This window comes from Aspergillus novofumigatus (assembly GCF_002847465.1).
Source record: "Aspergillus novofumigatus IBT 16806 chromosome Unknown P174scaffold_3, whole genome shotgun sequence".
Classification (NCBI taxonomy): Eukaryota; Fungi; Ascomycota; class Eurotiomycetes; order Eurotiales; family Aspergillaceae; genus Aspergillus; species Aspergillus novofumigatus.
In genome coordinates, this window is record NW_020194276.1 from 1,882,938 (window position 1) to 1,905,270 (window position 22,333).

At 49.0% G+C, this 22,333-nt stretch overlaps 11 protein-coding genes across 11 annotated transcripts; 6 read left to right on the forward strand and 5 right to left on the reverse strand.

Moving 5' to 3' along the window:
• Nucleotides 1–114: 114 nt before the first annotated feature.
• Nucleotides 115–4,487, reverse strand: P174DRAFT_449860 (putative SNF2 family helicase/ATPase). Its single transcript, XM_024828888.1, has 2 exons — nucleotides 969–4,487; nucleotides 115–918 (listed from the first exon to the last, which is right to left on the reverse strand). The coding sequence occupies exons 1-2, from the start codon at nucleotides 3,987–3,989 to the stop codon at nucleotides 499–501; spliced, it is 3,441 nt and encodes a 1,146-aa protein (XP_024684043.1). The 5' UTR covers nucleotides 3,990–4,487; the 3' UTR covers nucleotides 115–498.
• Nucleotides 4,488–4,571: 84 nt separating this feature from the next.
• Nucleotides 4,572–5,972, reverse strand: P174DRAFT_386871 (SIR2 family NAD-dependent protein deacylase). Its single transcript, XM_024823330.1, has 2 exons — nucleotides 5,478–5,972; nucleotides 4,572–5,410 (listed from the first exon to the last, which is right to left on the reverse strand). The coding sequence occupies exons 1-2, from the start codon at nucleotides 5,806–5,808 to the stop codon at nucleotides 4,785–4,787; spliced, it is 957 nt and encodes a 318-aa protein (XP_024684044.1). The 5' UTR covers nucleotides 5,809–5,972; the 3' UTR covers nucleotides 4,572–4,784.
• Nucleotides 5,973–6,119: 147 nt separating this feature from the next.
• Nucleotides 6,120–7,416, reverse strand: P174DRAFT_404171 (pyridoxamine 5'-phosphate oxidase family protein). The gene is made up of 2 exons (XM_024824020.1): nucleotides 7,038–7,416; nucleotides 6,120–6,980 (listed from the first exon to the last, which is right to left on the reverse strand). Exons 1-2 carry the CDS (start codon nucleotides 7,099–7,101, stop codon nucleotides 6,244–6,246), a joined length of 801 nt encoding a protein of 266 aa, XP_024684045.1. The 5' UTR covers nucleotides 7,102–7,416; the 3' UTR covers nucleotides 6,120–6,243.
• Nucleotides 7,417–7,624: 208 nt separating this feature from the next.
• On the forward strand, nucleotides 7,625–9,870 carry P174DRAFT_440025 (aminopeptidase P family protein). Its single transcript, XM_024826950.1, has 11 exons — nucleotides 7,625–7,891; nucleotides 7,962–8,126; nucleotides 8,187–8,219; nucleotides 8,271–8,398; nucleotides 8,452–8,844; nucleotides 8,894–8,937; nucleotides 8,990–9,023; nucleotides 9,075–9,296; nucleotides 9,362–9,480; nucleotides 9,533–9,659; nucleotides 9,760–9,870. The coding sequence occupies exons 1-11, from the start codon at nucleotides 7,672–7,674 to the stop codon at nucleotides 9,787–9,789; spliced, it is 1,515 nt and encodes a 504-aa protein (XP_024684046.1). The 5' UTR covers nucleotides 7,625–7,671; the 3' UTR covers nucleotides 9,790–9,870.
• An 844-nt stretch (nucleotides 9,871–10,714) lies between these two features.
• On the forward strand, nucleotides 10,715–12,852 carry P174DRAFT_368083 (protein serine/threonine kinase activating protein nimO; the record flags this gene model as incomplete). The annotated part of the gene is made up of 3 exons (XM_024822210.1): nucleotides 10,715–11,176; nucleotides 11,310–12,668; nucleotides 12,721–12,852. 3 exons carry the CDS (start codon nucleotides 10,715–10,717, stop codon nucleotides 12,850–12,852), a joined length of 1,953 nt encoding a protein of 650 aa, XP_024684047.1.
• Nucleotides 12,780–13,486, forward strand: P174DRAFT_132866 (uncharacterized protein). Its single transcript, XM_024821110.1, has one exon. The coding sequence runs from the start codon at nucleotides 12,861–12,863 to the stop codon at nucleotides 13,269–13,271; it is 411 nt and encodes a 136-aa protein (XP_024684048.1). The 5' UTR covers nucleotides 12,780–12,860; the 3' UTR covers nucleotides 13,272–13,486.
• Nucleotides 13,487–14,230: 744 nt separating this feature from the next.
• P174DRAFT_366856 (3-methyl-2-oxobutanoate hydroxymethyltransferase ECM31) lies at nucleotides 14,231–15,368 on the forward strand (the record flags this gene model as incomplete). The annotated part of the gene is made up of 2 exons (XM_024822136.1): nucleotides 14,231–14,677; nucleotides 14,748–15,368. 2 exons carry the CDS (start codon nucleotides 14,231–14,233, stop codon nucleotides 15,366–15,368), a joined length of 1,068 nt encoding a protein of 355 aa, XP_024684049.1.
• A 264-nt stretch (nucleotides 15,369–15,632) lies between these two features.
• Nucleotides 15,633–16,404, reverse strand: P174DRAFT_386886 (ubiquitin-like protein ATG12; the record flags this gene model as incomplete). The annotated part of the gene is made up of 3 exons (XM_024823332.1): nucleotides 16,040–16,404; nucleotides 15,752–15,951; nucleotides 15,633–15,692 (listed from the first exon to the last, which is right to left on the reverse strand). The coding sequence occupies exons 1-3, from the start codon at nucleotides 16,299–16,301 to the stop codon at nucleotides 15,633–15,635; spliced, it is 522 nt and encodes a 173-aa protein (XP_024684050.1). The 5' UTR covers nucleotides 16,302–16,404.
• Nucleotides 16,405–17,236: 832 nt separating this feature from the next.
• Nucleotides 17,237–18,734, forward strand: P174DRAFT_132975 (E2 ubiquitin-conjugating protein UBC8). The gene is made up of 8 exons (XM_024821111.1): nucleotides 17,237–17,458; nucleotides 17,542–17,549; nucleotides 17,607–17,609; nucleotides 17,733–17,773; nucleotides 17,906–17,938; nucleotides 17,990–18,104; nucleotides 18,162–18,343; nucleotides 18,395–18,734. The coding sequence occupies exons 1-8, from the start codon at nucleotides 17,426–17,428 to the stop codon at nucleotides 18,529–18,531; spliced, it is 552 nt and encodes a 183-aa protein (XP_024684051.1). The 5' UTR covers nucleotides 17,237–17,425; the 3' UTR covers nucleotides 18,532–18,734.
• A 198-nt stretch (nucleotides 18,735–18,932) lies between these two features.
• P174DRAFT_386891 (LAMTOR1/MEH1 family protein) lies at nucleotides 18,933–20,259 on the reverse strand. Its single transcript, XM_024823333.1, has 3 exons — nucleotides 19,980–20,259; nucleotides 19,697–19,848; nucleotides 18,933–19,614 (listed from the first exon to the last, which is right to left on the reverse strand). Exons 1-3 carry the CDS (start codon nucleotides 20,028–20,030, stop codon nucleotides 19,317–19,319), a joined length of 501 nt encoding a protein of 166 aa, XP_024684052.1. The 5' UTR covers nucleotides 20,031–20,259; the 3' UTR covers nucleotides 18,933–19,316.
• A 629-nt stretch (nucleotides 20,260–20,888) lies between these two features.
• P174DRAFT_440032 (oxidoreductase, short-chain dehydrogenase/reductase family) lies at nucleotides 20,889–22,201 on the forward strand. The gene is made up of 3 exons (XM_024826951.1): nucleotides 20,889–21,571; nucleotides 21,638–21,797; nucleotides 21,856–22,201. Exons 1-3 carry the CDS (start codon nucleotides 21,003–21,005, stop codon nucleotides 21,877–21,879), a joined length of 753 nt encoding a protein of 250 aa, XP_024684053.1. The 5' UTR covers nucleotides 20,889–21,002; the 3' UTR covers nucleotides 21,880–22,201.
• Nucleotides 22,202–22,333: the final 132 nt, after the last annotated feature.

Here is a 22,333-nt window from a genome sequence, read left to right on the forward strand (position 1 = left end):
TAAACAAGATTTCGCCTCTACCGATCTGCACATCCCATTATTGTCTACATGTGATCTGACAGCCCCGGCTGCTTACTACCGTGGATAGATCAGTCTGAGACAGTCAATTGTTGCCTGTGAGGGGGTGGATGTGATAGATCCATGCCGTATCTGGTGTCGACCTGTCAGGGAAATCTGGTTGATACAGGTCATAACTTATAAACCTTGAGAATCGTCTTGCATGTCTATCACTACCTCGTCGACGGCTTGACTTCTCATACCATTCAAACCATTCAAACCAGTATCAAAGATCAACTGTCCTTTCCTGAATAATACGTGCACCCGTCAAACGAACAATATAAGACCCGAAATAATGCCCCTTTATCAAGAACGCCATTTAGCATCCCATCTCCGCATAGCCTTGCCTCTCCATAGAATGACCCTAATTATCCAAACTTGAAACTCCCAGATGCTAATCAACAACGCTTTCTCATTGTGTCATGCACGTAACGCCATCACTCACCAGCGTCGTCCATATACAGAATCCTCAGCCCTAGGAGCCCGCTTCTCCGCCTGGCGATTCCGGTCTTGCGAACTGGACTGGCCCCACGGCCGACTGCTTCCTCCGTTTCCATTATTCTTGGAACTAGAGGCGCTGGATTCTGTCAATGATGCCCCCGATTTGATAACGTCGATGTTTCCCCGGTCACCCGAGAAGCGTGCTTCGGCATCGCGACCAAAGAGAGCCATCATATCGTTCATCGTAAGCTTGCCTGCTGCGCTCTTGCCTTCAATAGTGAGATTGGCCAACTCGCGCTTGCGGTCTTGCAATTCCAGGATCCGCTCTTCGACAGTGTCTTTGATAATCATCTTGTAGATCTTGACATCAACCGTCTGGTTAAGTCGATGGACTCGATCGATAGCCTGTTCCTCAACGAACTAGAACTTCATTAGTCAATCGTAATCACCAGTTCGCCGTGGTCACTTACAGGATTCCAAAATGGTTCTAAGATCACGACTCGACTTGCAGCCGTAAGGTTGAGTCCCAAGGCACCGGCGCGCAAACTGCAGAGTAGCACCCGAGTTGCACTGTTGTGCCTCAATCTATCTAGACTGGCCTCTCGGAGGTCGTTTCGCATGCTCCCGTCGTATCTTGCAAAGCCAATGCCAGCACGCTTCAAGAACGGTTCGATCTTGTCAAGCATCGAAGTGAAGACCGAGAAGACAATGAACTTGTAGTCTCCGGCTTCACGTCTAAGGATCTTCATCAAATGCCGGATCTTGGTGGAAGGCAGGACTTGACTCTCATCGTCACCAGGATTCAAATAAATATCCTCATCGGTGTCCGACTCCGAACCCTGATTTCTTCTCGAATTGGAAACAATGGCAGGCTTCCGTGTTGGGGACTCAGGACCACCGTCCTCATCGGTCTCAGAGTCCTCGGAACTCAGCCATTCGCCACCTCCCTCAGCATCTTCGTCATCAGTCCCACCAGCTTTTCCAAGATTAGGCAAACTGCGTTGGCCCTCCGGGACGATCCACTCCCCATCGTCCTCGTCCTCGTCGTCGCTGTCAATAACAATTTTCCTGTTTCTCCGAGCTCGAGCCTTCTGCGTTTCGGAGAATTTATTTGATGGTGAGTCGGTGAGATCCACCTCTATTCTCGGCTTGTGAGAGCTCTTCTTCTTGCCTGAATTGATACCACCAAGCGTGGCCTTCAGATCGGCCTCGCACTCGCCACACCTGCTGGAACTGCTCGTTACTTCTTCCTTGCTCAGCTCTGTCTGGCAAACATCGCATTTCTTCGAAACGACACTCAGAGCTCCAAAGAGATCAGCCATACTATCGAGATCATCCTGCTTTCCAGAGATAGATTGGCTATTAGAGGTCCCGTTCTGCAAAAGAATATCTTTGTCCTTTGCAAGATCGCTCTTGACCAGATCTGGATGGTTGCATGATTGTCGTAGACGTAGTAGTAAGACCAAAGCACCGGCGTAATCAACTTTGGAGCCGCCCATCATCTTCTCGAGGCTACTTTCCGTTCGCTGTTCGAGACGTTTATAAAAGTTCATCTCACCGGGCATGAACTCCGCAGCTACCTTGATGACTTCTCGTTTGGTGATCTGGAAGCCGGTCGACTTCTTCTGCTCCCCGTCAGCACCTGATCCGCTGGGCTTGAGGTTAGAATTCAGCCTCAAAACGTCCTTAGTGCGCCGCTTCATGAACGCCTTCAAATAAACCTGTAGGCGCTCAATCGCAAGGGCCCCACGTCCGTTAGCCAACGGCCTTGTGATCTGATCCTTCCAAGCCGCTAGGTCGTTGTAGGGTTTGATCCGCAGAAATTTGATCAAACTCTGAAGCTCGTCCAAGTTGTTCTGCATTGGAGTTCCCGACAGACACCATCTATATTCTGCATCAAGCGCACAGGCAGACTGCGTTGCCTTGGCATTTCGATTCTTGATAGTATGCGCTTCGTCTAGGACTATCCGGTACCAATAAACAGAGAAAAGTCCCGATTTCTTCTTGTTCCTATCGACAGCTCCATACTCGGAGGTTAAGGTGCCATATGTCGTAATCACCACATCGTAGGTGTCCAGGCTGTCCGTTGCTTTCGCGCGAGTATTTCCGTGGTAGACACAAACACGTAGCTTATGAGAGTCCTCAACCTTGGTTGCTATTTCTGCCTCCCACTGTTTAATCAATGCCAATGGGGCAACAACAAGAGTCGACTTGCTTAGCCCAGGAGGTACCTTGCGCACCTTCTCATTGTCTTGGTCGTCACTGCTGTTGTCATCCGTTTTGGAGGCGCCGGCCTTGAACTTGTCCGAAGATTTCTGATTGGTGAGTAACAGGGCGATGGTTTGAACAGTCTTTCCCAGACCCATATCGTCTGCGAGTATGCCACCCTTGGGAAGCACTCCTTTGGCGTTGCCTGACCCTCTCTCTTTGTCACACATCCAATTCACTCCTTCCCTTTGGTGAGGGAGTAGCTTAACTTTCAAGCCTTCGACTGTCCCATCATCTTCTTCCTCGTCTTCCTCCTCTTCTACTTCCTCATCATCCTCTTCACAGCCATGCTCATCGTCTTCAGCTTCATCTTCAGATGACTTCTCGGAGTCCTTGATTTCGCCGTTGTCTGCTTTATCAATGTTGTCTTCTGCCTTCAGCTCGTCCAGTTCACTCTTCTCAGTAGCAGCGCTTGACTCGTTGACGGTAACTCCTTCAAGTTGAGCGGCTAGGTCGTCAATTTCAGAAGTGCCCTGCTTCTGTTGTTCCTTGGCCTTCACCTTCTTCTTCCGGTTCCTACTCTTCTTCCGGTTCTTTGCCTTTGATCCTTGCTTGTCATCGTCATCCGTAAAAGCCCCTTCAAGCAGAGCTTTGATGTTTTCGTTGGCTTTGACAGGATCAACATAGCCGTTGACGTCCATTGACCCAAACCCCGTATTGCGAGGCCTATTGCTGGGTGTGAACCCTCCCTCGCGGGTAAGATCAACGAAGTTGCTCAGATTTTTGGATGCTTTGTCCATTTTGATGGCTGAAGATGCATAGAAAGTCTTGGGAGCTCGCGGGGTGGTGAAGGTGACATTCTCCGGACGGCGAATCTCCACAACATCGTTGTTGACCGGACGCGAGTTTCGATGGTTGTTATAGGCCGAAGGTCGAACAGGCTTGAAAGGATCGAACGGCTCGCTACGCTTCGGTGTGGATGCTACAGGGCCACTTGAGCCACCAGTTGGTCTGTGACCCTGATGGTTCACACTAGGGTGAGGAGCATTGTATGGTCTTGACTGCGGTGCAGGTCTGTGATGTTCAGGTCGAGCCCGGTTCGGCTTTGGGATATTGAAAGGACGGTTCGACTGTTGCTGATGGGGTGGGTTTGGACGTTGATATGGGCCGAGAGGAGAAGGTTTCCCAAATTCAGGTTGCTGTGAGAAAGGACGCTGGGTGTGCTCGTTTGGCCGCCGAGGGGTCATCGGGTACGACGGCGGCGCGTCGCTTTCTTTAGCCATTGCGTCGCGGTAATTGTGAACGCCTCTCTGAAGTTCGTCAGATGCAAGAGGCAATTGTCATCCGGTTATGTCTTGTTGAGTCAGTCTCGGATGACTGATTTTCGCGGTGGAACCTTAGCAGGTAGTGCGTTGAAGAGGGGCAGAAAGGGAGGTGAAGCCAAGGTATGATATTGCAGATCGAAGCGGATTCAGTAGCGTGTCATCTGTCCTGTACAGTGGATTCTTCAATCTTGCCTTGAGAAGCCGACAACTTGAGAGTAATAGCAGGCTAGGCGCTCATGTTCGGTGGTCGCTGCTAGTTGTATTCGACAAGCTATAGTAGCCTGGTACTGGCCTCGAATAATCAGACTGGAGTAGAAATCAGCATTCCCGTGCTTGACCTTTGACAAGCTCGATCTTCTTGTGGAGCTGTTTGTGGTAAAAATCCGTGTCGTTAGTGCCAACATGCCACATTATTATCGATAGCGTTTTGTTTGGGATTTTGCCCCAGCAACCGTGTATCTGCCTTAGCGCCTGAGGCTATTATTATCGATAAAGTCGAAACAACGCGATAACGACCAGATTTCAACGATAATGGCCTGATATCTCTCGACCGATAATGGCTTCAAAGCTACGGTTATGGACTTTTCCTTTTAGCCCACCATTTCCTTTGACGTCACTCTTTCCTAATTATAAACATGGAATCTCTCTGCGAAATTTTTTTTGGAATCCGAAGTCGACGGTTAAAATATGTAACCTAGCCTCTGTACACTCTTCGCTAAACATCAAGAAAACCAAACGTGAAGCCCAGCGTCCCTAAATATCTCCAATGACACCCTTCAATATCTCCGGGACTATAACACCCGCGTCTCCTTGGAAGAACCAATCACCCTTTTTCAAGCCAGAATACCCAACATCATTGCGGTCCATATTGACCACAGCGACTCGGGCCCCTCTCGCACGCGCCTTATCAACATAGCCTGCAGCTGGGTAGACTCTTGAACTTGTTCCAATCACCAAGATCAAATCCACGGGACCAGAATTCAGCCAATTGTCCACCATTTCGAGCGTGTGTAGGGGTAAACTCTCTCCAAACCAGACCACCCCTGGCCGCAAAAGCCCTTCTTTACATTCTGGACAATGTGGCAGGGCATCCTGACTCAAAGCAGGGAGCGGGACGTTCTCGTCTGATATGTCCAGTTCCGTCTCCTCCGTTCTTAATGCGTTGGATAGCGCCTTTGAGGCCTCCTCGCCAGTCTTATCTTCAGCAGATGGGCTCAAGTCCGGGACACCTTTCGGTATGGCAAGTGCAGGGACTATCGGATCGGTAAAGTCATTTTCGCGCACATAGTTGCAGTAGAATGAGGTACATTTGACCGTAAAAAGAGACCCGTGGAGGAGGTGGAGCTGTTCCGAGGGATGGTTTGTGCGTTGTGAAAGACCTATATCGAAAGCCCATTCATCAGCCTTGTCCTACATGCGCACCGAATTATGCAGGCTAGACAGTACCATCAACGTTCTGTGTGAGAGTAATAAAATCCTTATCTCTCCTTGCAAGCTCTGCGAGGGCGTAGTGCGCGCGGTTAGGCTTCGCTTTAAGTGCCATGTGTCTTCGGTAGCTGTAGAACTGCCATACTAGGTCTGGGTTGGCCTCGAACGCCTCAGGCGTCGCCAAATCGGTGGCATCATAAGATCGCCAGAGGCCGCCGGCTCCTCGAAATGTGGGAAGACCAGAAGATGCAGATATGCCAGCCCCTAAGAGTGCCAGTATGCGTTTACACCCTTTCAAGTATTCAGTAAACGATCGCAGATCAGCTGCTGGTATTGCCGATGAGGCCATAATGTTCAGGTCACGGCTCTTAAACTGCTATGTTTCATAGATGAAGACGCAAAAACAGGAACGCAGAAAAATCTCTTTAGCAAGCCAGTTTGAATTATATTCAGAGCGTGAAACTCATATCTATAGTAATAATTGATGATTGAGCTGTCGTTTTTCCCTTTGCTTATCCTAATGCGGAGCAGCAATGACGTGGGGTAGCAAGAAGATTATTAGTCCGACTCCAAGTGGGGTAGTCCAGTTGGCGGAATCCGCTGTCAACTGGCAAAAACATGCGAGTCCACTTTGCCGATTCTGGGATTCAAATTGCAGATAGATACTCAGAAGAACATACGATCAGAACAGTAAATTTTTTTGTTACTAAGGTAGGTGACACAGTCAGTGTACTTGAAGAGTCGTACGCTCGCTATCTGAGAGTGATGAGCAATTTGACAGGATTCAATGTTGTTCCTCCGTCGGAAGCCCAACATTGACTGCTGTCACAGCATAATCCCGATTGTGCTTGTTCATATCGGCAATGAATGAGGTGATGTACTCTGGTACTTCAGAGACCTTGTTCTCCGGGCTCGGAACAGGGTCTCCAAACGCCTCATAGACAGGCACAACGCCCGTCCAGACCCTATTGGTCACATCGTTGTTGCTCTTGTCCTTTCTCTCGTCAGAGACACCGCCATCTCGAATCTTGCCACTGCCGTCGACAATCTTGACTTTAAGAATGACGGTGGAAGACATCTCGGCATTGTCTGGGGGTACTCGGGTATGGTCCCAGCGATGCGGCAACACCGAATTCGTAATGAGTTTCATCGCCCAGAGTTTTTCTGCTTCGTCCGTGACCGGCCTAGCATAGCCGTGAAGGATAGCGGAGCGGTAGTTGTAGCTATGCGAATTCGGTGTAAGAGACAGGATTAATCCGTCTACCCTACTCGCAGCGATGCAGACAGGCAATCCGTCTCCTTCCGGTTTTCTCGCTAGATTCATGATCCGTGAACTGACATATCCATGTAGATAGCAGTCTAGAGGCTCATCAAGTCCAGCCGATGGATAGTCAAATGAGCCCATCTTACCGATCATGGGCAGTATGGCAGGAAAAGGATCCGGAAGCCCTGGACTGAACGACACATGGAGCACTTGACTTGAGTTGATGATAGAGTGAATAGCGCCGAGGTCATACGTTGCTGGTTTATTCCAAAACTCAGTATACTCCATCAAAATGTCATCTCAATCACTCATACCTCGATGCTTGTACCTGTTCACCGTGTTCGCATCTCGCTTCGGATATGTAAGTGTTCTTCCCATCGTGTGTTGTCGAAGCAGGTTTTATGCCAAACGTAACTCAGAAACAGGACCTCTCGTCTGGTATCAGCGCTTGTGGCTTGATTTAAGAGGAGCTGCAAACAGCAGTGTGAGTCATGCGAACGTTGTTCCAATGCAGACCTTGCATTTTGTAGTATATATCTAGAGGTTGGAATAATTCATTGGGAATCCCGAGAATGATGGTCACCACCATGCGGCGCTCGCGCGCCAATGGAGCAATGAGCTACTTGCTGCACCCATAAATGTCATATCAAGATTCCAATGATTTTTTTACAAATCGGATCGTGACAACGGTCCTAGGAGGTTGAACATGGACATGAACACGAGAAACAGGCGGGGCGGGATCGCAAGATAACGCCCGTAAAGGAAAGTCCTTGCGGGGCCCCAATAACAAACATCTGCACTGCTATTGGTTGCCGTCGCCGATAGTATGTTAAAGCCTTAGGCATCAAGGCATACTTCAAGAGCTCCGATAATCTTCGCGCTTACTGGAGATAAACCGAAACTAATCCAACAATTTGGCGCCTCACCTTCTGAGGGCGTTCGATAAGCATGTCGACATGCAAAGCCGTTGCCCAGAGATGGCCTCGATATCTCCACCGCCACATCCCATTCGTCGCACCTAGCCCCTCAATCCGGCCAGTGCTTCGACGCTGTCGCATGAGCAAGCAGCCGTCCCTTCTCCGTTCATACGCTTCGATCTCCGCCGCGGAGCTTAAATTCGGGCAACCGCTTCACGAGACGCATCCTCATTTATTGAATCCTGGAGAACGTGTGTATATGCTCCCCATTGGAACGCAATTGTGACACAACAAAGAATGAGTGGGTTGACTTGAAACTAGTGACTCCTGGTATCACGGCTCTCGAATACGCTCAACGTCGCTCCCGGCTTGCGAACAAGCTTCCTAAGAATGCAATTGCTGTGTTAGCTGCCTCGGAAGTTACTTACCGCGCTACTGGCATCTTCAACAATTATCGCCAGGATTCCAACTTCTTCTACCTTACCGGTATGTTTTCATTACAAGTCAAGAATAAAGCAAGCAACTCACTCGATGTCTTATCAATAGGCTTCAATGAACCCAATGCGCTAGCTATCATCGGTGAGACCAATTTACCAATTGAGCGACTAAAGTAGTGCTTACAATGCCTAGCGAATGATGGATCTGGGGACAATCACATATTCCACCTCTATGTGCGTGAAAAGGATCCGAAGGCTGAGCTCTGGGATGGAGCGCGTTCCGGCACACAGGCGGCGATTGACGTCTTCAACGCTGATGAGGTTGGGAGACTGGCTTGGAGTGTAACGGAGAGCTTAGCTAACTATTGGAGCAGACGGGTGATATTGATCGCATTGGAGATATTCTCTCAACGATCCTTTCGGGGGCCACAGAGATCTACACAGATATTCCTGCCTTTAACCCCGGGAGATCCTCCTTGCATCGTTTCTTATACGGCCCCACCAATGCATCCGAGAAGCTGAAGAAGATGGTCGATTATCGCAAAGTCAAGCCCTTGCGTAACATCTTAAACGAGATGCGAGTGTTCAAAAGTGAGGATGAGGTCGTCCAATTACGCAGAGTTGGACAGGCATCGGGGCGAGCCTTTACAGAAACCATGAGGCAGACTTTTACAAAAGAGAAGGACCTGAATTCCTTCCTGGAGTACAATTTCAAAGTGAACGGGTGCGATGGAAGTGCTTTTGTCCCGGTGGTTGCAGGCGGCTCCGTGAGTACCTCCTAACCTATTCTCTCCATATTCAGGCTGACAGGTTCAGAATGCTCTGAGTATTCACTATACGAGAAATGACGATGTCCTGAGGTAAAACCCCTTTTTAACAATGTCGGAGGGTCTGGGCTAATACGAGATAAAGGAATGGTGACATGGTTCTTGTCGATGGGGGCGGGGTCAGTGCTTTCTCTATCCTGGGAATTGACTGAGACACTAACAGATTACAGGAATGGGGCACGTACATATCCGATATCACTCGAACTTGGCCGGTTAATGGCAAGTTCTCCGACCCTCAGCGCGACCTATACAATGCAGTGTTGAATGTGCACCGCAGTTGCGTCTCACTCTGCAGAGAGAGCGCCGGACTTTCACTGGACAAATTGCACAGTATTGCTGAGAATGGTCTAAAGGATCAGTTGCAGCAACTCGGATTTGATGTTTCAGGCAGTGTAAGTCGATTTGATGTCAAGCATTTGCCCGCATTCGTCAAGCTGATCCGTGTTGTCTCGAACAGGCAATGAGCATTCTTTTCCCTCATCATCTGGGACACTACATTGGGTTAGATGTTCATGATTGTTCCGGATATCCTCGAAGCCAGAATCTCAAAGCAGGCCAGTGCATCACCATCGAACCGTAAGTATTCTTCCAGTCTCACTTTCGACACATTTCTAATTCGCCTCCCCAGTGGAATATACGTTCCGGACAGTGATAGATGGCCAGAGAAGTTTCGAGGTATCGGGATCCGTATCGAAGACAGTGTTTGCGTTGGGGATGATAACCCGATTGTCTTGACCACAGAGGCAGTGAAAGAGGTGAGTTCTAATTCAATTCACTCTAGACAAACTCAAAAGACAATTCTTTCAGGATGTACTCTTTCTCCAAGGATGACCACTGATATAGAATGTTGAATAGGTTGATGATATCGAGGCGCTTCGGGACTAGATGAAACAACCTGCTGTAGTATATAGATACCCTTTCATACGTTATTGTACAATACAAATTGACTCGAGATGCTGCATCCACAGACGAAAGACGTGTTGATGTAAATACTGTAGTAGGGTCAACCATGAAAACAAACAAACAATGAACCGTTAAGGGCAGTTCTTGATCGGTAAAATTCAATGTACCATTTGGTACGATCGAGTCGACGCGTGCAGTAATTCGGACAGAACACAACTTCGGAGGAGAAAGCCTGATTAAATAACAAGAAACGGACTGATTATGTTAATTCTCTTGAAGGCGCAGTGGCAGGAACCACATTGCTAGAATTTATAATGTAAAGAATGTTCTATGCGCATTCGTAGTACGGAGTACGTCCCTAGGTAGGTACTAGTCCTGTAAAAGGGCTTGATAGCATCGCGCGACGGTCTTTGGTTGTTTGGCACACATCCCCATCGGCCAAAACAAACCCGTCTCCACCGGGCTTCCTCACACGCTTAGTCCTACCCTGTTTCGCTTCTCTTCTCGGTCGACCTGTCTACGTACTGGCCTGCCTTACCTACTACTCTGCTTCACCTTACATACTACCTACCGTATTCCAACTACTGCTCTCCCTGTCATCCGACGTCCAACCTCCTAAGAAGTCTCCGGACTCGATTATCCTCCTATACAGACTCGAGGTATTCGCCTCGTATCCTTCTTCTACTGCACGTTCCTTTGCCCATTGCTCTCTATCACAGGTACAATGGCTTCTCTCTAATTGAAGATCCTGCCCTTCGAGACGTGTAGCTAGTCGTGTGCTCAGCCTAGAGTGCCCCTCTTGTGCTGGCACCTCGACTTACCGCGTTAGCTACAACAAAAAGCGCTCGTGTATTGTTACCATATGGCAACAGTATTCATACCACCTTCGCCTCAGAACTCCCTTAATATGTCAACCCGCCGACCTCTCGCCAACGTGCCGAATGCTACCAATTCCCCTCACAGGGCGGGTCTTGTCCCTGCAAAGCGTCCTCGGACAACGAATCCTCCGATCGATATACCCTACGGCCAGCCTCCTCCCAAGAAGCAGGTGATCGATGGATTGGACCAGGAGTCGCGTTCCCCAGCCCGGGTTAAATCGACCACCACCGATTCCAAACTCTTCACACGGCGTTCGACCAACGCGCAGCCAAGTGCCTTCGAAAAAAAATTGGTGGCTGCAAGGGATAAGGAACGGCAAGCTCTGCTCAAAGGAACGAAACAGGAGAGGCCATCCGCAGAATCGGTGGATTCTATTCGGCAATGGCAGAGACATTACCGAAAGGCGTTTCCACACTTCGTCTTCTACTTCGATGCTATTTCAGAGGATGTTCGTGCCAAGTGCTCGAGGCAGGTCACTGCCCTCGGAGCTGTAAGTGTCCCTTCAACCATTTGATCCGATAATGACTCGTTCTTTCTCAACACGCTTGTCCCTTTCCTGGGATTGGTCGTCTGCTGTTCATATGCAATGGAGGAATAAAGAAATGGCTGACTGAAGTGTATAGAGTGAGGAAAAATTCTTCTCGCGTGATGTTACCCACGTCGTCACCTCTCGTCCTATCCCGCCTGAAATAGACACTGTGACTCCTGCAGAGTTGAACGCTACATCTGCTGATCAGACACCAGTTGACACCGTCAACCCGTCGTTGCTTGAGAAAACCGCAGACACACACCTCCATATGTCATTGAAGACGGACCAGAGACGTGAGCCAAGCAATATGGATGTTTTATACCGGGCTCGTCGGATGAAAATGAAGATATGGGCTCTTGAGAAGCTACAACGTATGATTGCTGCTATTAATGATGGGGATCCCGGTGGTCACAACGGTCATTCGCGCAACCATAATGCTGTTGGTGGGAACACTAAGGCCCGCGGCGAGTCAGACCTGTCACAGGTCTTACGGAAGGAGCTCATCAATGGTCCTTCGGATAGGGACCCTCTGTCGTCGTTAAAGGAGCTAGTGTTGTTCAAAGGGCCGTTCATCTACATCCATGATATGGATGAAAAGACCAAGCCTGTCATGGTGCGAGAATATCCCAAAGTTGCAAGGAGGCAGGATGGTATCTGGCCACAATTCAGAAGCGCCCCGCTGGGGAAATGCCCTTTCATCGACGAACCTCCCAGCAAGAAAGAGATTGAAAGGCAACGGGCACGGCAACAAGAGAAGGAGAAGAAAATTGCTCCGAAAGCTCCTGCTATTAAAGAGGTACCTAAATTTGACGCGCCGAATCTAGGCCCCCTGGACATAGACAAACTGGACCCGTCGAATGAGACAAAAACTGGCGATAATGGCTTCGAACCAGCACAGCGGACGACGCCGGAAGACGTACAGGTGCCATTGCAGGCCAAACCAGAATCACCAAGGAAAAGCTCCGAAAGTTTCGTTCCCCCTCCGCTCCATCGGACAGGACCATTTTATGCTGGTCGTGAACCTGCTGCGTCGGGTATGCAGCCATCAAATATCACATCTGCTATTCGGTCGCAGATGGTTTCCTCCACCGCCGCTGCACCTGGTGCCAAAGCTGGGTTGAGCAAAGAAGTCCATGAGTTGAAGAGAAAGGTACTCGAGAAGAGCAACGGCGGTTTGTCAACCGGCACCATGCTGTCTCCCCATCCCACCACGTCTACCTCGGCCACCCTAAAGATGTCAAACTACCAATCGAACAAACTCTGCCAGATGAACACGCAGGAGAAGCTGGGACACGTGCAAGAAGAGGACACTACTCAATCCGAAGGGAATGGTGTGGCTAAGCGGCGGACTGGTCTTCGAAAAGCCCCAGTTCCAAAGAAAAAGGAAAGAAGGAGAGACCCTAAGCCTGGATACTGCGAGAATTGCAGGGACAAGTTCGATGACTTTGAGGAGGTAAGAATCGTTCCTGTAGAAAGGAATTGACAGCGGCTAATCTTTTGTCTAGCACATCATGACAAGAAAGCATCGCAAATTCGCAACCAATAAGGCAAACTGGGCTGACCTAGATGCACTGCTTGAGGAGCTGCAGAGGCCTCTGAAGGACGAGTACGACTACGAAGATTCAGTCACTCCGTGATCTAGCGGATGCGTGCCCATGTGTTTCTTCTGTGCGGCTCGGTAATAGTACATCCTCCGAGCAAGCGAACTGGTCAAGAAGGACTCAGTTATTGTGAGCTCAGCACAACTGCATTAACTCCTCTCGCAGTGCCAAATTTGAGTACACAAGCGGCGATATGCACACGCATCGCATCATTCGTTTCATTGCCCTCCCCGACTTTACGTCGATCTCACTTTTCATATTTTCTCACTCATGTTTACTTCTTTTACCGCTCGGCGGTCCATTGTATTTTCATATCTACCAGGTTACCATATTATCATACAGCCGGCGTCCGTTGGATTTTCTCGCGAGGTTTCGATGTCGCAGCAAGGACTTCACGAGCCAAAAGCACGTCACGGCCTTTAAGCGACCACTTTTGCATACTATATCCGGAATGAAGGGAACGAGACGAAAAGCGAACGAACTACATATTTGGAGGTTGGCGACGCGGAATCCGTCTAGCATGCTGCATGCGTGTACCATGTCCCGTACCATGTGTGCAGAAGATGCTCGAAGGTTGGGTTGACTAATTCATCGAGTTCCTTGTTTTCATCATATTCTTCTTCTTCTCTTCTTTTATCCTCGAGCATTTTCATCGGCGGATGTTAAGGGGTGGGTTGGTGGGTTGCATATCTAGGTGGCTTCGTCCTTTTTCCGTTCCGTGGCATGTCTGGTTATTTCCCCCATGTGGCTCATTCTCAGTTGTCATGGCCACTGATTCTAGCCACCAAAGTCAAATAACTTACTTTCCACAACTCGTCCTGCTTTGTACATCGTACACTTCAGTACTGCTGCCTGCATTAAACGGCTATATCCGAGCCTCGGCTGCATGACCACCTCGGACCGGAATAAACTAAAGCGCCGGCGGAGAAAGGCAACCCACTTGACCACCGGTCGACCAATCACAGTGCAGAAATACACGCACCGAAACACCAAGGAATGCCCCTACAAGGTAAACATCCGGCAGAATGGAACCATTAAGGTAAAAAAAGGTGTCGCATGCGCAATTGAACTCTTCGGATGCTACAGGCTACGCTGCATAAACCAGCACGTCCGGGAGTATATAACTCTCAACGCAGAATCATGGGATGAGAGATTGTTGCCTTTTTTTCTAATCAGTGACTCTTAAATGCACTACAGAATTATTGTTTCTTTCGGACCAAAGTAGTTTGCATTTGAAGTAAGGTACTCTAATAAGATCAAGTCTTATACTTTACACTTTCCTTCTCGGGTAGTGACGCCATTGTGCCGGCGTTTATACCAACGGCGCGGCAGTTCTTCGCCCCTTCCCCACACTTCAATCTTTTATGATCTTTATTTCTTGGGGACTCGACATACATTTCATTCTATCGCAGTTATGCCTTGGTCCCGGACAGCGACACAGCTGATGCTGCCCTTACGATCGCTTGCCAGGGGGGTTTTGGCGCGGCCTGGTCCATTTCCCATCGTCCCTTTTGTCCTTCCTGGTAGCTACACCCCAGCCTGTCATATTCCCTCACCATGCACGCCTCAGGTTCGACATAGTTCCCACTCGCCGCTGGGGGCTGCACCGGTGAACCCCCGGAAAAAGGTGACGATGCAGACCTTAAGGAGTCTCTACAAGAAGGGAGAACCGATCACAATGCTCACCGCGCATGACTTTCCCAGTGGCCATGTTGCCGACGCAGCTGGGATGGAGATGATCTTGGTCGGGGACAGTCTGGCCATGGTCGCCCTTGGGATGGAGGACACGAGCGAGGTGTTAATGGAAGAGATGTTACTGCATTGTCGGAGTGTAGCGCGCGCGGCTAAAAGCGCTTTCACGGTTCGTAAACCTTGTCGGGGTGCGGTGTTTGTTGTGTTCGGGGCTTGGCTGACGGGATGGATATTTATAGGTTGCAGATCTCCCCATGGGCTCGTATGAAGTGTCGCCGGAACAGGCTATTCAATCGGCCATTCGCATGGTGAAAGAAGGTCGCGTCCAGGCCGTGAAACTCGAGGGAGGCGAGGAGATGGCGCCGACCATTAAGCGGATTGTGCAGGCTGGAATCCCTGTTGTGGGACACATCGGACTCACCCCTCAACGCCAGAATGCTCTGGGAGGCTTCAGAGTGCAAGGAAAGTCGACAGCCGGTGCGTTACGGTTGCTCAAAGACGCTTTGGCTGTGCAAGAGGCTGGCGCATTCATGGTTGTAGTCGAAGCGGTACCGGCTGAGATTGCTGCGATCATCACTGAAAAGCTCTCTGTCCCCACTATTGGTATCGGCGCAGGCAACGGCTGTTCCGGACAGGTGCTGGTGCAGATTGATATGACTGGCAATTATCCTCCCGGTCGTTTCCTCCCCAAGTTCGTCAAGAGATACGCCGATGTTTGGGGCGAGAGCATCAAAGGGATCGAACAGTACAGAGAGGAGGTCAAGAGTCGCGCGTACCCCTCGCAGGAGTACACTTACCCGATAGCCAAAGAGGAACTCGCGGAATTTGAGAAGGCTGCTGACCTGATCAAGCGCTCCTGATTTTTGAAATCCAAAATAAATGTTCTCAATGATCAATCTTTCCAATGTTTCTTCAGTTTCCGGCTCTTCGTTTCTTGCCCTTACCATGTCAATTCATGGCATTGTGGGCTTGGGTGATACCATGTCTTTTGATGATTATGACCATTAATGGAATCATTTGCGAGGGCGGCTTTATCTTTTGCATCTCGAAAATTTACCGATGAAGTGAACCCATCTGTTTTTCTCATGTCTGCACGTTGTATTGCAATACGTGCATCTCTTTTATTAGCCGAATGCTGGTGTCATAGAGTACGAGACAATCAATTGATCATCTGTCTTGAAGCACTACGAAAGCCTTTAGTCTTTACTTTCAACGCAGAAGCGCCTGTAGCAGGAATACTCACTCTCCATAAACCTCCAACACCTTCATCTAGCCCCGGAGCAAAGACGCTGTTGACATAGCAAAAGACGGAATCTGTGTCCTTGCAGTCGAGCTTCTTCCTGAGGAATTTGACAACCGTTTCGAATTTCTGCGACGCACTGATCTTGAAAACCCGATTCTTCAGGATAGGTGCTGAAGGAAGAGGCTGGAAGCGAACAGTCACTATTCAGAGTTAGATGAAGACGCAAATTTCAGGTTCAAGTATAGTCTATTCATGATCCCGAAATATGTCTACACGCATATTATTTACCTTTTCCTGTATCGACAGCCTCCGCATCCGCCAAAGCTCGATGGGCATCACGCGGTAGGCTGCTAAGCACCACCGAAGCGGACATGGTCATCGGTAAATCTGCCCCATGCTCATCATCCGGGATAGGGGCGCTTCTGGTATTTGTATCTGAATCTGGTCTTTGGCTAGCAGGTCTGTGACTGAGTCTGCTTCCAGCTATTTGTGGGGATTTTGGATTTGGAGAATTTGTCCCCGAGGGGTTTTCTGGTGATGGAGAGTCCATTTTGTCGTATATGCTGGGGATATGCTCTGAGGATGAGGCTATCACCTGCAGTCCATAGATGATGGTGGGATGATGAAGTGTTTACAGGAGGTTGTTGTTGCACTTGGACAGTTGTTCGGTGGATCTACGAGCTAATTTGTGCCTTAGGTAGCTCTAGGTAGTTCCTCTACAGCGCTAGTTGGGTTCGGTCCGATCAACATGGCTCAGGCACAATACCAGCAGTTGTAGCATGAAATCATGAGAGACAATATGGGTTTACACTAGGTGATAACATTTCAATTCTCTTTGGCTTGATTTCTGGTGTGCAGTGGAGTAATAGTGTACAACATTGACGGTTAGAATGTATGCCACCCAATTCTGGACGGGATCACAAGCACCAACTACTGACGTAGTGACTCTCGTTATCGAGCCTGATAACCTGAAAGCTAGTCAATGCTCCACTGAAAGGCCGGTCGATGACGCTAGCCCATCTACAGGTCTATCACGCTGGCAAACCGAATAGACACCAATTCGGTCCCGAAAGAAGTAGATTGTTCCTGCTAAAACACAATAATATATAATCTAAAACACAACAATATTTATTTCTAAAACACAATAACATTTATCCAGAGAGAAAATAGGAGAGAAGGGAAGAGATCTGGTAAAGCACAGCAGAAAAAGCCGACCCTCGCTGAGTCATCCCGGGCCACATGACTGCCCAACCAAATGGTGCCATCACTCGATAATCATTTATGAGTTCGCCTGACGGCTATAAGTTACTAGTACTAGTCTTCTCTGTAGTGACTGGTTCCCCATTTCTGCGTGCCATCCTATTTCACTATATCTCCTTGACCAACACCTCCTACTTCCGTTGTACTGCCTTCAGATTCTAGTACTACTGTCTTTTCTCAAGGGTCTTCGTCCTTCCCGGTCTTTGTGGTACTTTGCGTCAAGTCTTTCTTTGATCGCGCGCCGTTCTTCGTTATCTCGCCCCCGCTCATTGCTTCCCCGCTCCGGTCTTGGAGAACCCTTCGGGCACGACTCTCTCAAAGCACTCAATCGCCTTCAAGCGATTTACCCCCTTCTTACAATTTATCTTTGGATATCAAAGGATATAAGACTATAGCAGTCTGCAAGTTTTCAAAATGAGCAGCCCAAAGCGAAGAATCGAGACCGATGTGAGTTCAATCAAAGGTTTTCTTGAAGGACATGGTTCACAAATGAGCAAACGCTGACACCTCGCCTTGTTCTCTTTGTATAGGTTATGAAGTATGCTAGGATTCCTCTTGAAGAAAGCCCTGCCGACAAATGCTAACCGAATGACAGGATGTATGCCACACCCCTCTTGAGCGTCCATTTTCCCTGTTTCTGGAAGTCGCATATACTTTCAGATCCGAGCGAACGATTTTCGAACGTCCTGTCGGCTCTTGGGCCTTGCTGACATGTTTCCAGGTTGATGAGTGACTACGAGGTGACTTTGGTTAATGACAACAGTGGGTGATATGGGCTTATTCCTCTGGATTTCACTACTAACATCTGGATAGTGTATGCTGCGATTCCTAGACATCCATTACCAACCAACCAGTAACGCAGACTATTGACTTGATTATTTTTGGACAGGCAAGAATTTTACGTGCGCTTCAAGGGCCCCGAAGAGAGTGCGTCTTGCCACTTCCCTCAAAACTTCCGCATTCACTGACCAATAATAGCACCGTTCGCTGGCGGTCACTGGAAGATTCACGTCGAGTTGCCCGATCAATATCCCTACAAGAGTCCTAGCATCGGTTTCGTGAACCGGATTTTCCACCCGAATATCGATGAATTGTGAGGCATCCCAGCTATCACTCCAAAGTTCGGCGTTAACCCTCTCATTTTTCGCAGATCTGGCTCAGTATGTCTTGATGTCATCAACCAAACTTGGTCGCCAATGTACGATATGATCAATATTTTCGAGGTTTTCCTCCCTCAACTCCTGCGGTACCCGAACCCTTCAGACCCTCTCAATGGCGAGGCTGCTGCGATGTTAATGAGGGAACCCAAGAGCTACGAGGTTAAAGTAAAAGGTGTGTGTTACTGTGATCGGCTCAAGCAGCACTTACTGATTGGATCGACAGAGTACGTGGCCAAGTATGCTAGCAAAGAGGCAGTTGATGAAGCCGGAGAGGATACAGAGTCCGAAGATGAGTTGAGCTCGGCTGGAAGTTACGAATCTGGTGGCGAGGAGCCGGCCGGTACGATGGATGACGTGTAGATCAGTCGTCGGAATCTTGGTCGGTTGGTCGAACCCGGTGCGCATTCTGTTGCATTATGCCATCTATTTCCTATATTCACCTGTTATTCTATCGGAACAAGGCTGGCGGGCGTTACTGGCGGAGTTACTACTGATTTTCAAGACGCTACTGAGGTTTGCAGCTCCCGAGCCAAGGTCCAGGTCACGATTTGCTGATTAGCAATCGACTGGTGTTGGCGAACTGTTTGCTCTCCGACGTTGTGTGCATCTGGATTACTCTCTTCCTCTGTACTCATGGTTCCTTTCAGCATCTAGTAGTATATGCATGTTGATAAGCCAAGATGATTTATACAGTCTCCGCCTCTGCGAGAGCTGCTATAAGATTACTTCTGAAGATGGAGATATTACTCGAGACTAGGGATCCGCTCATAGTGTTGTGCACGCACAGACATGCCCATTAGCTATGTCACTGTCTAATAACACGATACTGCCTCTTGATATGAGGAGTGTCAAGAAAAAGGAATCTACCCAAACATGACGAATATGCAACACAAAGGAAACGTATACCTGACAAGTGCAGTAATAGTAAGAGAGGATTGAAAGGCGCAAGAGGGTATTAAACGTCATCAAGCGACGGGAACTGAAAGAAAAGAAGGACAGGCCGAAGACACCCGACAGAGAACGGAAAGAGTCGAAGTCCGCGAAGCGAAGAAAGTAGAAAACAACCGTCGGCCGGCGACCCAGTAGTACGAAGAATAAGAATGCAGTGCATCAACGTGCGATCGCCTCCCCGTCATCCGCAGGTTTCACGTCACCTTCAAAACACCAAAGACATCTCGGCCGTTCGTCTCATCTGTGTTCAGACCTGGCCGGGCCTTCTTTCCTTTCCGCGGGTTGATGACCACCTCTCCCCAGTGCTTGCAGGCGGTGCCATCATGTGCGGCGTCAGACTTGGACGATGTCGGTGACTTCGACGGATCGGCTGTGATTATTTTAACGGGGACGTCGCTGCTCGAACTTGCTTTTGAGGCCACGGAGCCGTGTAATGTCGCGCGTGGTTGGAGATGGGGTTGTGGTTGGAGGGACCAGATGTCGATGACGGACCTAGGTGCCTGGGTTAGCTTCTTGTTCGGAAGCCGGTGGTAGGTGGCCGGCTTGGACGAGGGAGCAGTGGTTAACTACTCACTCTGAGGTTCGCTGGCAGATTGCCTCGAGGGCTTCTCGTTCGCGCTTTATGTTCTCTGGGTCGGGGTTGTTGATCTGATTCGCGTGATTAAGAGCTCCATAGCCGTAGCCGGACTGATAGATATCGTCGTCCAGAAGGCGTGAGGACTCGGCCTTGAGATCCGGACTGTTAGTATGCCTGTTGAAAGTTGGGGATTGATAATGGCTATGACCAGCCGCATCATGCGATTGCGGCGGCGTCGTCGTCCATTTCACTGGTTTGGTGCCGAATCACAAATACATACATCATGGCTTTCCCGGCGATTTAGCCCAAGGCAAGAAGCACAGACGCCCATTGATCCTGCTGTATTATAGAGCGGTAATCGAGTCTCGAGGTAATGGGATAGTCGCACGGGCTCCGCAACGGAAAGATCGAGTAGTAATGAATATCCGAAACCCAGGCTTCTGAGATAGGTGTGATGGGAAAGATAATTCAAGGAATGCAAGAATATCAAAGTACAAATATCAGCCGCGGCAGGAAACCGACGGTGATGCTGGGAAGGTTAGATATAGAGAACTGTCCGGAGTTGCACGACCACCCGCCATCAATCCGCTGGATTCGTGAAGGAATCTAGTGTTTTCGATTGGTCCGTGCGCGGCTATGACATTGAACCCCATATCGGGCTCATTCTTCATCTGCCTACATTCCTTGATATTTGGAATACCGTCGCATTCCTTCACTAGGCTAAAGACCTAATGAGAAATCTGTTCTATCGATGAGAAAAAAAGCATCCCTATGATTCGACTATCTATCCATGCTTCGGATCTATATCGATTCTTTTCAGGCCCCATCAAGCGTCACTAGCGGGACCCTGAGATGCCATGATTCTCTACTACTACTCGAGTTAACCACACAATGATAGCAAGCTTGTCTTTCCTTATCTGCCAAATATTCTCTCAATCTAGTTCCTTAGTCTCTGACAAGGCCCTTTCTGTTGCCTTATTTTCTCGGAATCTTGTGGCCCAGTCGCACTGACCACAACAATGGGCTTTTTTCGACAAGGAAGCAGACGATCACTCCTTTTGTGAAATAATTCAAGAAATGGAGCCACTCATCATCATATTCTGACAGCGAAATGATCTAGACTCTGTACGGAAAGGCGCTACAACCCTGTCCCCCTCTGTTGTTGTGTCTCCTCTTACTTATGGCAGACCCCGCATCATAATGCCCCTCCATCAACAGCTCACACTCTTTCACATATAATTATCTAGCCTCCTTCAAGCGTGTTCATATATAGTCGCCACACCACCCATCTAATATATCAATCATGCCCGGACGGCTCGAAGGAAAGGTTGCCATTGTGACGGGCGCCGGATCAGGCTTTGGCTACGGCATCGCAAAGAAGTTCGTCGAGGAAGGCGCCAATGTCATCGTCGCGGAGGTGTCGCAGCAAAGCGGAGAGAAAGCGGCAGCCGAGCTGAACTGCAAGTTCGTCCTCACCGATGTGACGAGGCGGGAGTCCTGGCAGGCATTGCTGCAAGCAACTCTGGATGCATATGGGAAACTCGACATTATCGTCAATAATGCTGGTGCGACCTATAGCAATAAGCCCACCGTTCAGGTCACCGATGCGGATTTTGACCTGTGCATGAATGTCAATATCAAATCGATCTATCTGTCCACGAGTGTCATAGTGCCGTACTTCCTTCAGAATACCCGACCCGGGTCGTTTATCCAGATCTCATCGACGGCTGCACTGCGTCCTCGTCCAGGCTTGACGTGGTATAATGCTTCAAAAGCAGCTGTAAGCAATGCAACCAAGACGATGGCTGTCGAGTATGGGCCCAAGCAGATTCGTTTTAATTGTGTCTGTCCTGTCGTTGGTAGTACAGGGATGTAAGTATAAAGCCCCGCACCGTGATGCGAAGACTTCGAAAGCGACTCACCTTGCTACGCCTGTAGGACACACTTATTCCTTGGTAAGCCAGATACAGAAGAAAACCGAGCGGCTTTTGTTTCAACTGTGCCGCTGGGTCGGCCCAGTACTCCTCGGGATGTTGCGAATACATGTTGCTTTCTGGCGAGCGACGAAGCGGAATTCATCACGGGCGTGAACTTGGAGGTAGGTACCGAGCTCATTTGTTTTAGATCAGCACTAACTAATGGCTATTTGGGCTCAGGTGGACGGCGGTCGTTGTGTTTAGTCCATATATTTGGCTGGCGACTGAGCTATGACTCTCCCTTAGATAATATTCATGGGCCGGAAGTCATTTGCTCGCTCTCCTCTGAAGGTAATGACAGACAGCAATAGCTAGGCTGTCTTCGCAGTGATCATGTTCGAGATGAAAGTGTGCACATATAGGCCTTGTGGTCAAGTGTCACTCGGCAGAATCTCACTCGGGACATTAGTGATCAAAGGAGGAGAAAGTAAAAGTAGCATGGGGACAAGCCATGGCATATAAATCTATAGTTATATATATATATATATATATCAGTCTCTGGACCATATGGATTAATGAACGGTGCATTCAAGATGAAGCTATGTTTCTTCCCGGAAGTAGGCAACTCTCCTTCATTCATTGCTGAGATTCTATCAAAGAATGTATGATATTAAGAACCTCAACTATAGCTTAGCTGGGTAATCCCCTCTAACAATTA